The following is a 14,025-nucleotide window of genomic DNA, read 5'->3' as shown; positions in this document are numbered from 1 at the left end:
TCACAGCTCCTCCCTGCCCTGATTCTGGTAATCCGTCAGGGTTGGTTTTCTTTTCTTTTGGGTTAGGCCAGGTTAGGCTTCTTTTAATTGGAATTTTTTGCCAAATTGTCACTGACGTCCGTCTGCCCTGCCTCCCAGGGGGGTTGAGAGGTCCTGAGGGGGACTACCCCCCCCCCCCCCCCCCCCCCCCCCCCCGGTTGAGGCCACTGCTAGGGTCGAGGACCCGGCTTTACTAAGAAGCAGCGTCAGGGGTGACACCGGGGAGCCCGGTTCACTCACCCCTGCTGGACTAGGGCTCCAGGACCGCGGACAGCGACAGGCCTTGTTTTTGTAAAAAAAAAAAAAAAAAAAAAGTTTTTTGTCTGTTTTTGTTCGGCTCTCTGTTCCTTGCGTCGCCGCTCTCGGGGGGGGGGGGGCCGCTGACAGGGGGGAGGCCGTTCGCGCGAATTTTATTAATTTTTGATTTTCTGTTGCGGCCCTCTTCGCGCCGTTTCGCCGGCATGCCTCGTGGCTCCGCTTGCCGAGCCTGCGGCTCGGCGCGCGCCTCTCTCGCGACGGTCTATGCGCTTCCTGCATCCCGGGCGATGAAGGGTCATCCGGGGCGTCTCGGGGGGCTCGTGTGCGGCCCGCGCGACCACCGCCGAGCGGGGGGGGAGCGTTGGAGAAGCCCCAGGATTTGTTCCCGCTCAGCGCGGGAGTGGCGGCCATTTTAGCCACGGGCCGCGAAATGGCGCGGGAAGCGGCAGGGCCTGCGGCCTTGCCTCCTGCGCTGTCTCCTCAGCGGGGCCCGGCGGGGGGGAGTCCCTCGGGGGACCCGGGGTCCCCGGGGAGCCCAGCTGAGGCTGATTCGGATTCCAGCTCGTTTTCGGAGGACTTTGCGCTTTTGCTGCGCAAAGTCCTGAAATGTAGGAAAAGTAAGGGCAAGCGCGGCCGGAGGGAGTCCCACAGGGCTCCACCGCCGAAGAAGTCCAACAGTGGGCCCCCGAGTGCTTCCAGGGGGAAACGTCCTCCGCGTGGCGTCCCACAGGAGGCGGACCCGGATTCCTCCACGGGGGCGGACACTGATGCCTCTGAAGAGCCACAAAAAGGGGCCGATGACGTGGCAGGGGACGGATCCGCTCCAGCTGCAGCAGGAAAGGCGTCACAGGCAGCGGAGGGCGACAATCCCAAGGTGGTCCGGCTATTCCGTAGGGAAGAATTGCCACCTCTAATTCCAGCCATTCTCCAGGAACTGGGAATAGACCCCCCTCCGGCGGTGGTTCGTCAGGAAGCGAACATGGATCCGGTCCTGTTAGGCCTCACGGGTCCGGCAGTTGCTTTTCCGTTCCATTTTTCTTCAACGGACATCATGTTCCGGGAATGGGACACTCCGGAGTTAGGTTTGAAGGTCAGCAAGGCCATGGACAAGCTTTACCCGCTCCCGGAGGATGCGCTGGACCTTCTCAAGCTCCCCAAGGTGGATTCAGCGGTTTCGGCGGGTAACGAAGAGATCTACTATTCCAGTTACGGGAGCGACAGCCCTTCGGGACCTTCAGGACAGGAAGCTGGAAGTACAGCTCAAGAAGATTTTTGAGGTTTCAGCGCTACGAATTCGGGCCGCCATGTGTACGAATTTCGCTTTGAGAGCTAGCTTGCGCTGGGCTCAGGTCCTCCAAGCCAATGCGGATCTTTCGGCAGACGAGGCAGCGCAAGCGGATAAGTTGGAAGCGGCAATAGCATATGGCGCAGATGCACTCCACGATCTGCTGCGCACTTCGTCTAGATCCCTGGTGGCGGCTGTCTCGGCGCGCCGCCTCCTGTGGCTCCGCAACTGGGCGGCGGATGGCTCTTCTAAGGCTCACCTCGGGGCGCTGCCATTCAAGGGTAAGTTACTGTTTGGCAAGGAATTAGATGATTTAATGGCTTCCCTGGGGGAAAATAGGGCTTTCAGGTTGCCCGAAGATAGATCCAGGTCGCGGTCTTCCTTTGCAGCCAGGTCCCGCTTTCGTGGGCCCAGGAAGTCGCGCCCTCAAAGGTCGTCGGGGCAATCGTACAGGTCTTCCTCCTCCCGTACCCCACAGTGGCGGCAGCAGCAGCAGTCTTTTCACCAGCAGTCCTTTCGGGGGAGGCGCTTTGGTAGACCAGGGGGTGCCCTGGCCATCATGGCGCCCAAATCTTCACAATGAAAGGGGGTCGGCCCTTCTCCCGCCGCAGCCTCAGCACGCCGTTCCCAACGTCTGGGCGCGGTTGCTGTCGTTTTACGAGAGATGGGCCGGAATAACGTCGGACCAGTGGGTCCTCACCGTGATAAGACACGGCTACGCGTTAGATTTTGCTCGCACTCCAGTGGACAAGTTCCTTGTGTCTCCCTGCAAGGCTCCCGAGAAGAAGGCGGCGGTGCTAGACACCATCCGCCGCCTAGAGGACTTGGGAGCTATCTTCCCCGTTCCGGTCAGCCAGCACGGCAAAGGCCGTTACTCCATTTACTTCATCGTACCAAAGAAGGGCGGCACGTCCCGACCAATTCTGGATCTCAAAGGGGTGAACCGATGCCTTCGCGTTCCTCGCTTCAAAATGGAGACGATCCGGTCAGTCATCGCCGCGGTCCGGCCAGGCGAGTTCCTGGCCTCCCTGGACCTCACGGAGGCGTATCTTCACATAGGCATTCAGCCGTCGGTCCAACGCTTCCTCAGATTCTGCATTCTGGGACGGCATTACCAGTTTCGGGCGCTCCCGTTTGGGCTCGCAACGGCCCCTCGTACATTCACGAAGGTGATGGTCGTGGTGGCGGCGCAACTGCACCGAGAAGGTCTCCTGGTCCATCCTTACCTGGACGATTGGTTGATTCGGGCGAAGTCCGAGGATCAGTGTCGGATGGCGGTGGCCAGGGTCCTCCATCTGTTGCAGTCCCTGGGATGGGTGGTCAACTTCAGCAAGAGTCATCTGACACCCACGCAGACCTTGGAATATCTGGGAGCTCTTTTCGACACGAAGCAGGGCAAGGTGTTTCTGTCGCTCGAACGGAGGGGCAAACTGCAAACTCAGGTGCAACGCTTGTTGTCTCTTCGCCAGCCGCGGGTCTGCGACTACCTTACGGTCCTAGGGTCTATGGCTTCCACGCTGGCGCTGGTTCCCTGGGCGTTCGCTCATCTGCGACCCTTACAGTCATCCTTGCTTTCCCGCTGGAAGCCGGTCTCGGAGGACTTCCATTTACCGCTTCCTCTAGCGGGACACGCGAGGTCCAGCCTGCGTTGGTGGCTGGACCCCAGTCATCTGTCCGCCGGAGTCTCTCTCCTGGTACCCAGTTGGACAGTGGTGACCACGGATGCCAGCCTCTCCGGTTGGGGAGTGGTCTGCCTAGGGAGCTCAGTTCAAGGCCTATGGTCAGTGTCGCAAGCCCAGTGGTCTATCAATCGCCTAGAGACCAGAGCGGTCCGTCTGGCCCTGCAGGCTTTTCTACCGTTGCTGCGGGGAAAGGCAGTCCGAGTGTTGTCGGACAATGCGACCACCGTGGCATACATCAACCGTCAGGGGGGGACACGGAGCCCCCAGGTGGCGGAGGAAGCTCAGCGCTTGATGGTCTGGTCGGAGCTACATCTCAGCAACCTCGCAGCGTCTCACATTGCGGGAGTCGACAACGTGCAGGCGGACTATCTCAGCCGTCATCGTCTGGATCCCGGAGAGTGGGAGCTGGGGGACGAAGCGTTTCTTCTCATTTGCGAAACGTGGGGTGTGCCCCACATGGATCTGATGGCCACGTGGCACAACGCGAAGGCCCCGCGATTTTACAGTCGACGTCGAGAGCGGGGGGCAGAAGGCGTCGATGCGTTGGTGCTTCCCTGGCCGACGGATGTGCTGCTCTATGTGTTTCCCCCGTGGCCGATGATCGGCAAGATTCTACGGCGCATAGAGTTGCATCCGGCCAACGTGATCTTGGTGGCACCGGAGTGGCCTCGCCGGCCGTGGTTCGCAGACCTCGTACAACTGGCAGTAGCGGCACCCCTTCGGTTCCAGGGAATGGCGGCCCTGCTCCATCAGGGTCCCGTCTGTTTGGAGGATGCGGATCACTTCTGTCTCGCGGCATGGCTTTTGAGAGGAATCGACTGAAGAGAAAAGGTTATTCAGATGCGGTGGTGGCCACGCTACTGCGTTCCAGGAAGCAGTCGACGTCTTTGGCTTACGTCCGTGTCTGGGTGGTCTTTGAGAACTGGTGCGTGCAGCGTGGGGTGGACCCCACTTCGGCTTCCGTCTCTGATGTTCTGGCGTTCCTCCAGGCGGGTCTGGCCAAAGGTCTGGCGTGCAGTTCCCTACGGGTCCAAGTGGCGGCGCTTGGGTGTTTGCGTGGTAAGGTCCGTGGTACGTCTCTGGCGCTTCACCCGGATATTGCTCATTTCCTTCGGGGTGCTAAGCACCTTCGCCCCCCGTTACGTCTTCCTTGTCCGGCTTGGAACCTCAATTGGGTTCTCTCCGCTCTATGCACGGCGCCGTTTGAGCCCTTGAAACGCGCAACTCTTAAGGATCTCACTTTAAAAACGGCATTCTTGGTGGCGATTGCCTCGGCACGGCATGTTTCCGAGTTACAGGCCCTGTCCTGTAGGGAACCTTTCTTGCGTATCTCCGATTCGGGGGTTTCCTTACGGACGGTTCCTTCCTTTCTTCCGAAAGTGGTCTCGTCGTTTCACGTGAATCAATCGGTGGAGTTGCCCGCTTTTGCGTGCGGAGAGTCCTCTGTTCCAGAAGAGAGGGAGTTACGGAAGCTTGACGTGCGGAGATCCCTTCTCCGATATCTGGAGGTCACTAATCCGTTTCGGGTCACAGATCATCTGTTTGTCCTGTTCTCTGGACCAAAGAAAGGAGCTGCAGCGTCCCGCACAACGATCGCTCGTTGGCTCAAGGAGGCCATTGGTTCGGCGTACTTGGTGCGGGGAAAACCTCTTCCCGTGGGGCTGCGGGCTCACTCGACTCGATCTCAAGCAGCGTCTTGGGCGGAAGCTTCTCAGGTGTCGCCTCAAGAGATTTGTAGGGCGGCCACCTGGAAGTCGTTGCATACTTTTATCCGGCATTACCAGTTGGATGTCCGGGCTACCGATTCCAGGGGTTTTGGAGAGAGGGTACTCCGAGCGGGACTCTCTGCTTCCCACCCTCAGTAGGTTGCTCTGGTACATCCCAGGTGTCCTGGACTGATCCTGGTACGTACAGGGAAAGGAAAATTAGTTTCTTACCTGATAATTTTCGTTCCTGTAGTACCAAGGATCAGTCCAGGATCCCGCCCGCAGTGCTGCGCTGAAGTAATGGAGAGTCCGCTCTGTGTTTTGATTTGCTCTGTTCCGCTTGTTCGCTCTCTCGGTTGGAGAGTCCATTTCCAGAAGGGGTATTTCTTTCCCCGTTAGTTTAGCGGTATCTAGTTTTGTTTACTTCTCTGGTTGTGTTCTACTTTGACATTCCGTAAGACTGAGGGGCTGTGACTGGCACAGGGGCATATATGGCTCCGCCCACAAGTTTTAGTCTGTCTCCATCTACTGGTGCGGAGTCACAACCCAGGTGTCCTGGACTGATCCTTGGTACTACAGGAACGAAAATTATCAGGTAAGAAACTAATTTTCCTTTATTTTATTTACATAGGATTAGGTACACATGAACTACTTTGCATGGATTTGCAAAAATCATGCATGAAATGCCATGCAAAGCAGCTCACTGTAATAGGGGTGGCTTGCTGTCAAACATCATGTGATATCCCTGTAATAGGGCTATATTGTGCGATATATGCTTTATAGCCCTGTTGCAGCTTGATAAATCTCCCCTTTAGCTAGCTAACCTAGCCATATAAGTAGTGATATTCACACAAACCTTTGCAACTACTTCAGAATGCCACTGCACGTATCCTCACAAATGCTAAAAAGAAAGATCACATCACTCCTACTCTCATTGATCTCCACTGGCTTCCTATACAATCACGCATCATATACAAAACTCTTACCCTCATTCACAAAAGCATCTCCAACGAACATTACAACTGGATAAACCCACCGTTCCTCCCTCGCACCTCTACAAGACCAACTCGCTCCTCCCTACGTGGAACCCTCTGTGCCCCTCCTATAAAATCAACTAGACTCATCTCTACTACAAACAGAGCCCTCTCCCTTGCAGGCCCCACCCTCTGGAACTCCATGCCCCATGATCTACGCACTGAAACTTCCACTCCCAAATTCAAGAAGAAACTCAAAACCTGGCTCTTCCTACAAGCCTACCCCTCCTCACCCTTGCTTGCCAACTCCTATGCTCACTAATCGCAATGAATGTATTTATTGAACCCTGTACATAGCATTTTCTCTTTGTTACTGTTATTTATCCCCCTCTCCCAATTATGTTACCCCCAATTTTAAACCTAGCAACCATTTATTCAGTTTTCTGCTTGTTATTTTGACTGTTCTATGTTCTTTGTAAAGGCTATGCCTACCTGTACCGTGTTTTTAAGTTATCTGTAAACCGACACGATGTGCAAACGGTTGTCGGTATATAAAACATTTTAAATAAAATAAAAAATAATTCATACTTATTCAATTAAGTTAATTGGATAAGTTAGAGCTTCTATAGAGCAGGTGTAGCTTAGCCAGATATAACTTATTTGGCTAAATAGTGCCAAATGTGGGGATATTTATTAAGTCTTATCCAGCTAATGTATTTAAACAGCTATCTTTGAATACTATTGGGTGTTATTTGATGTGACTCTTGATTTGAAATATTTTATTGGTGTTTGGAACATTTTTACAATTTTTATATAAGTAATTATTGGATATTATTCTGTCAGCTTCTTATAAGTATGGTTTTACTATCATTGATGGTTTATATTTCTCAGTTTTATTGTTTAATATTTTATAAGGAATGGTAATGTTTGTTTTTTCCATTGTTGCATACAGATTCTGGCTTGTTGCAGTTTTCAATTTAGTTTGTGTCTACACGCTTCTATTAATTCTTATGGTCTATTTTATTCTTTGTTTGGTGAGGGACTGTCTGTGTTCTGCATGTACGACTGAGGTGAGATAGTATGCTTACATGTAGTTTCTGTGTAGGGATCTGTAGAAGCCTGGCTTGTTCTGTTTTCCTAATACGAAGTGTATTTGCCTTTTCATAGGTAGGCTCGTTGATATTTGAGTGCTAGCAGTTAGTGCTGTTTTTGTATGGAAGATTTCCTATATTGTGTAGCAGATCCCACATTTTGGTGCTTTATCCTAAACTAGTAGTGCTATGGGTCTGGGTTCAATTCTGGACAAGGAGGAAGACTTCTCTTCCAGGGCCCCTGGCACTGTTAATCACAATCTCCATGACCACTTTACACTCTAGAACAAATAGTTCCAGGAGATGTCAGATAGTGAAAATAAGAGCAGAGAAGCCAAAATTACCACTTCAGGAAGAAACCAGGAATCACAAAAGGGTCCATACATTTCCCAGCAAAGCCGCTCTGGGGCACAATCAAAGAAAAACACTGGAGTCCTTAGCTGGTATTCAAATAAAAAATACTCTTTACTGTAACTTAAAGAAGAAGATTCAAGTCAGGATTGCAAAAATAAGAATCAGCTTTTGTCCCATGATAAATAAAAAGCAAATGGTTTCTCTGTCCATCCTTCTTCTGTTCACTTCCCTTCCTATTTTTGCATCTTCATCCTGATTGAAAATATCCTCACCAGCGAGAGTGTGATAACTTGTATAGTTCCAGGTCTGGCATGAACTGGGCTGGAAAAAGTATCCCCAAGCAAAATATTGAAAAAGGGTTCACAAAAGTCAAACTCTTCAACTGTAATTCAATTATCAAAATGCAGGTCTCTTCAGTTAGTGGTTCAAAAGTCTACATCCTTCTCTTCACCCAATCTGTTAGCTGGTCGAATAGGTCAAAAGATCTCTGTCCTAGCCCTTCCTTCAGGCACTGGTTAATCAAACTCCAAAAACTCTTCTCAAGACTTCTTCTTCAAAACCTCTTTGCCAAATGCCTAGAATTGCCTTCTGTGAGATCCAAGGGGAATCTCCAGCGCTCCAATCACCTTGCTTTGAGATCTTGGGGAAATCTCTTGCTCTTCAGTCCTCTCTCTATTGAAACCCTGGGAAGGTTTTAGCTCCTCACTTTCACCAATCCTGCTCCTTACCCACTGAAGTTTTACACCCCAAAAGGTTAAAACAATGGGAGGAATAAAAAATATCTAAACCCCTCCTACAGCCCCTAAATAGCAAAAATCACATAGGGATTATGTTAGTGACTGGCATAGCCCTGTCACAATTGTAATTATAATTCAGTTTACTCAGAGCTTTCTGAGAGCCATGTCCACACCAAACACACAGGCCGATACAGTACAGTGCGCTCCGACGGAGCGCACTGTTAACCTGCCCTTGGACGCGCGTTTTCCCATACCCCTTATTTAGTAAGGGGCGGAAAACGCGCGTCCACCCTGCGGCACCTAATAGCGCCCTCAACATGCAAATGCATGTTGATGGCCCTATTAGGTATGCCCGCGCCATACAGAAAGTAAAATGTGCAGCCAAGCCGCACATTTTACTTTAAGAAATTAGCACCTACCCAAAGTAGGCGCTAGTTTCTGCCAGCACTGGGAAAGTGCACAGAAAAGCAGTAAAAACTGCTTTTCTGTGCACCCTCCGACTTAATATCATGGCGATATTAAGTCGGAGGTCCCAAAGGGTAAAAAAAAGTAAAAGAAAAAAATTTTTTTAAATGGGCCGGTGGCTGTCGGGCCGAAAACCAGATGCTCAATTTTGCCGACTTCCGGTTTCCGAGCCCGTGGCTGTCAGTGGGCTCGAGAACCGACGCCGGCAAAATTGAGCATCGGCTGTCAAACCCGCTGACAGCCGCCGCTCCGGGTCAAAAGGAGGCGCTACCTGAATTATAGAGACCACTATGGAAGCTCTAACTTATCCAATTAACTTAATTGAATAAGTATGAATTATTTTTTATTTTATTTAAAATGTTTTATATACCGACAACCGTTTGCACATCGTGTCGGTTTACAGATAACTTAAAAACATGGTATAGGTAGGCATAGCCTTTACAAATAACATAGAACAGTCAAAATAACAAGCAGAAAACTGAATAAATGGTTGCTAGGTTTAAAATTGGGGGTAACATAATTGGGAGAGGGGGATAAATAACAGTAACAACAATAACAGCTAGTGTCCCTAGCGCCTCCTTTTGCCCGTTTCTACTGCACCACCTAATTTAAATACAGAATCGCGTGCGCCGGGAGAGCGGGCGTTCGTCTGCTCTCCCGCGGACTTTACTGAATCGGCCCGACACATTGCAATAGGCCTCACACCAAATGGATTCCAAGTTTCTTTTTTGCTGGGTTTTCTGGTTGACACCACAGCAGTGCATGCAAATATAATAAGCATGTTGTAAGTGAAAATCCTTTTTCATGTAAAATATATTATAAATGCATAATTTTAATTGTGTGTGGAGTGGACCGTAGGAGGGTGGGGGTGGGGTGCAAGGCTGTAAGATGCACCTAGAGCACCTAATACCCTTGCACCAGTCCTGCACCCACTCACTTCACCCCCAAAGCCCATTTTACCTTGTCCACAAATCCAGAATGCCTAAATGGAAATGAGTGATCCACAGGAACCCTACCCTTTCCATTGGTGTGTAAAAATGATGGTGGCTGGCGCCATTTCGTTGGACAGAGGTGTTGAGGGTTCTCTGAAAATAGACGCTTAAAGCCAACAGCTGTACAGAAAAGCTTTTATTAAATGATATAAAATAATATAAATCTTAGACATTAAATAATAAAGTACCTTATGGAGAGGCAGAGTGCCACGCAAGGCACCAGCATAACTTCCTCTCAAATGATTTTACTGATAGCAAAGTATTATATAAAATTTACAGTTGTATATTTCCATTACCTGAGCTAGATTACATAATTGTCAAAATTTCTATGATTGGCTTTCTATTATAAACAAATAATCTGAATGGCTGTTTAGACGTTTGCTCTCATTCTCCAAGTTAATTAATCCTCATCTCATATGTAATTGTTTTCTTGGAATTTTGCGGCGTTAGCAGTCTTGTGTCTGTTCTAAGAATGTTTTCTATAATCTTAGATGGAATGTCATCTGGCCTTGTCCTCCTTCTAGCATGTTTCTATGTCCTCATGGTCCAGTTCTTTCTGCATTTTTATCTAGTGTCCGACTGTCTAGATAAAAATACAAAGTTGGAACACAAATGTCATCTTACAATGTTATACTTGTTAAAGGCTAAGTTCTTGGAGGAGAAGTCCATTAACTGCTATTAATCAAGTTTACTTAGGGAATAGCCACTGCTATTAATTGCATCAGTAGTATGGGATCTTCTTAATGTTTGGGTAATTGCCAGGTTCTTGTGGCCTGGTTTGGCCTCTGTTGGAAACAGGATGCTGGCTTGATGGACCCTTGGTCTGACCCAGCATGGCAATTTCTTATGTTCTTAAGGCTGCCTATGATCAAAAATCAAAAACTTAGGAGAACATGGTAGTCTTGTGTGACTTCTTGTGTTACATATCACTGTGAAGTTAGCTGTTCCAGTCCTTTAGCTAAGTCCCTCTCGAGGAAATTGATAGGCGAAACATGGCTGTGTTGGGGGACCAAGTTATGTAGTTATAGTGAGTTTTATGGACTTGCCACAGTGATATTTCAGAAGCTTGTCTCTTGAATTATGAAATAATGTAATAAAGATGGAATGTTTATAACAGACCAAGAATCTTGACTACTTGATCAGCACCTACTATTTAAAAGGATTTATTTAGTACTTTAATCCTATTTCTCACACTTTTGATTTGACCAATCTATATATTGCTTAGAGGTTCTGATATCCACTTGGTGATTCTGCTTCCTGTGTGACATGTCAAAAAGTGTTTCACTGAGACTTGAGGGCCTATGAGCACCCATATAATGATGACATGTTTCACTTATTGGACTAATTTAGAACTTTTATACCCCATCCACAGAATTCCTTCTGCCTTACTGTAGATTCTGCTCTTTCACTGCCATAAAGGAACAGGCAGCTTGCTTAGTCTAAGTTGTCACTCTGTTTGTTCACAGGTCCAGGGTTCAGCACAACATACATGTAATCTTTTGCGCTTTGGGTTCTTGCTCTGTAGATGGGTATAAGAAAAATCTACTTGGCTTCCTTAAATTTCTCTATTCAGTTCTAGCATACTTATTTGCATTTAAAATTTCAGTGGAAAGGGAAGTAGTTGCTATGAGCACAATTTTTAAAACGGTTTGACCTTGTTAGGATTCACGGCACTCACCCGATCTCAATGTTTCAGGAATGCCACTGGATCCAGCCACCATGCCACTGCTACTGGCCTCCCCATAGGCACGTGTATGTGCATATGTGCACACATAATATGTGCACAATAGCGGGAACACCACGCATGGCACCTCCTGATAATGTCAGCCTCCTGGCATATATATACTCAGGCCCCACAGTAGTTCATTGCCTCAGCAACAGGTCTCCTAATGTGCCTTGCTCAACAGTGTGTGTTACCTTGTTCCTGTGTTCCTGCTTGTTCTGTGTTCTGGTGTTCCTGCATTTCAGTCCTGCCTTTGTCTTCTACCTTGTTCCTGAGTCCCTGCTTTGCCCCGTCCTGTTCCTGTCTTTGCTGTTCCTCAATCTCGTATTGTACTGTCTTGTCTTTTCCTCCCTCAGCCTGACTTCCTGGATTCTGACCTTGGCTCTGGACTTTGACTGTTCTTGACTGCTCCCTGCCCTGACCTCCAGCCTGCCTACTGATTCTCGTTATCTGCTGCCTGCCCTGATCTCTGCCCAGATCTCTGCCCAGCTTTTGGATTCTTGTTAATGCCACAGCCCTACGGACCCACCTAAGATCTGCCGGCCACCAGATCCCAAGGGCTCAAACTGCGGGGAAGTGGCTGGTTTAGGCGAAGCTCCAGTCAATCCCGCCACAGTACACGTCCGTCAGCTGATGGGGTGAGATTAATGGGTTCGCCTGCTAGGCAACATCAATCAACCCTTGGCACCAAGGGTCCACCATCATCTGATCCTTTGCCAGCATTACAGATCTATTCCATACCTGAAAGAAAAAGTTTTGATTGAGACAATGATGGTGTGGTATCGTATAAGTAGAATAGTGTCTATCTGGTATTTTCTTACACGTTTATTGGATTTTTATTGGAAGAATGTATCTATGAGAGGCCAAGTGTGAACCCAATTTAGGACAGAGAGGAAAGATTAAGTGGCTAGGGTATTGATTCCCAATTCAGGTCTTAAATATCCCCACGTGGGTTGGATTTTCAAGGGTAACTAAAATTCACAAACTAATAAATATATGCAAATATATCTCATGAATATTCATTGTGTATATTCTCAAACCAGGACTGCTTGGGTGATCTCAAGGAAAACCACTGGGATAGGGCATAAATAGGATACAAGAAAATAAAGTTGGAAAGAGCAGGAATACCTTGAAAGGACAGTATTGCCAACAAGATCGTTTTTACATCTATATGCTAAAAATGAACCAACCATTATTTTTCTTACAGATTAATTTTAACTTAATTCTGCTTATTCTGATGGAAATCCTCATGGCAACCACAGTGATTATTTCAGCAAGGTCGAATGAAGAATGCTGTAAGAAAAAAAAGGTGGGTTTTTGGATTTGAAGATAACTTGAAGTAAATTATGAGGTTTCCCACTAATACCTTTAGAAAGGGAGAACATATCCAGCTTGGTGGCTTAGTTGGTAAGTATTGTACATGTAGAAGGTCTCCGATTTGATCTATGGGTTGGATCTTCCACTCCCCAGCTCAGCTGGGACTGGGGATGCTGTGGGGGCAGCATTCACACCCCCAGCGAAAGGGAGTCATGGTCATTGTTTAAGGGTGACACCAACAACAGTGAGCGGATTCAGGACCCATGATTTCAGGGCCCCTGGCCCAGGACCATCACTTCAGTGACTGGACAAAAGCATAACTTGGGAGGAGATAGAAAATAGGGAAAAAAAAAATCTTGGGTGGTTGTAATCTTAGCCCTGGTTCTGATTGAACTGGAAATACAAAGGAGGAAGAAACTGCTGGACCCAAAAAACAGAAAGGGAGAGGAAGAATTAAGTAGTTTGTGATTTCCAGCAAGTCCAACTAGGGGAACTGCTCTTTTAACTTGACGTTAGAGTCATTAAGTTTGATGTCAGGAGGTTATTGGTTCACAGCAGATGATCTCAAAACAACAAGAATAGGGGCTTTGCTGAGCTAGTGTCTTTTCCATGTGCAGTGCCACTATTTGAGGATGGGGGGAGTGGGGATGCAGATGGAGGGAGGAAGGGCATTGGGAAGGAGGTACAACAAAAGTGATTTTTTTCTTTTATCTTTAGAAACAGGAAGGGCATTTGTTATATCCTGTACTAATACTGTTGTCATTCTTTTAGAACCTGAAACAAAATTCTTTAAATCAGCAAGATAAAAAAATTCAAGGCCTGATGTACTAGTAAGGCAACAAACATTAAATTTATCCAGGGAAAGTTATGGGTGTACTTAGTTCCGGATATTCAGTGGGACTTACATGAAGGTCTCCTTCTGAATATACTAGGATAAAGTTACATGCATAACTTTATCCAGTTTATCTGGGTAATGTTAGCACTGCTATTTTCCCTAGAAGGCTTATGTGTATAACTATAGCATGAGAGTACTCAATATGTACACTCGCTGTCTGAAGTTTAGCCCTGCCTCTGGAAAGTCTTCTTTGACATCCCTTTTTGTCCAGACAAATTTTGAGCACACAAAATATTTATGATTGGTAGGGGGAAATACTTAAAACTCAGCTTTTGTGCACATTATTCCGTTACTCGCACAAAGCATTTTGAATACTGACCTGTTAGTGAATCAAGCCCTAAATAATGCACATTTAAACTGCATATTAATAAATATTTTCCATATATAAGCAGGGCTGAATTAGCCATAACATGTGGCAGATGTCATCCAGAGGCACAGAGTGTACCTCTTTCTCATAGCTAGGAGTTTTTTGCTCTGCTGAGTATGTATGAGAATTCCTGCTTGGCC

At 47.9% G+C, this 14,025-nt stretch overlaps 1 protein-coding gene across 1 annotated transcript in view; it reads left to right on the top strand.

The window, feature by feature from the left end:
* The window catches only part of MLC1 (modulator of VRAC current 1), a 96,213-nt gene that overhangs the window by 40,491 nt on the left and 41,697 nt on the right, over nt 1–14,025 (top strand). The window contains exon 6 of the mRNA XM_029616705.1: nt 12,514–12,615. Coding sequence (XP_029472565.1) covers nt 12,514–12,615 — 102 coding nt within the window. The remainder of the gene's footprint in view (nt 1–12,513; nt 12,616–14,025) is intronic.

The sequence above is a fragment of the Rhinatrema bivittatum genome, chromosome 9, assembly GCF_901001135.1.
Source record: "Rhinatrema bivittatum chromosome 9, aRhiBiv1.1, whole genome shotgun sequence".
Taxonomy (NCBI): Eukaryota; Metazoa; Chordata; class Amphibia; order Gymnophiona; family Rhinatrematidae; genus Rhinatrema; species Rhinatrema bivittatum.
Note: the sequence above shows the minus strand (reverse complement) of the source record. Positions and strands in the feature narration are given on the sequence as shown.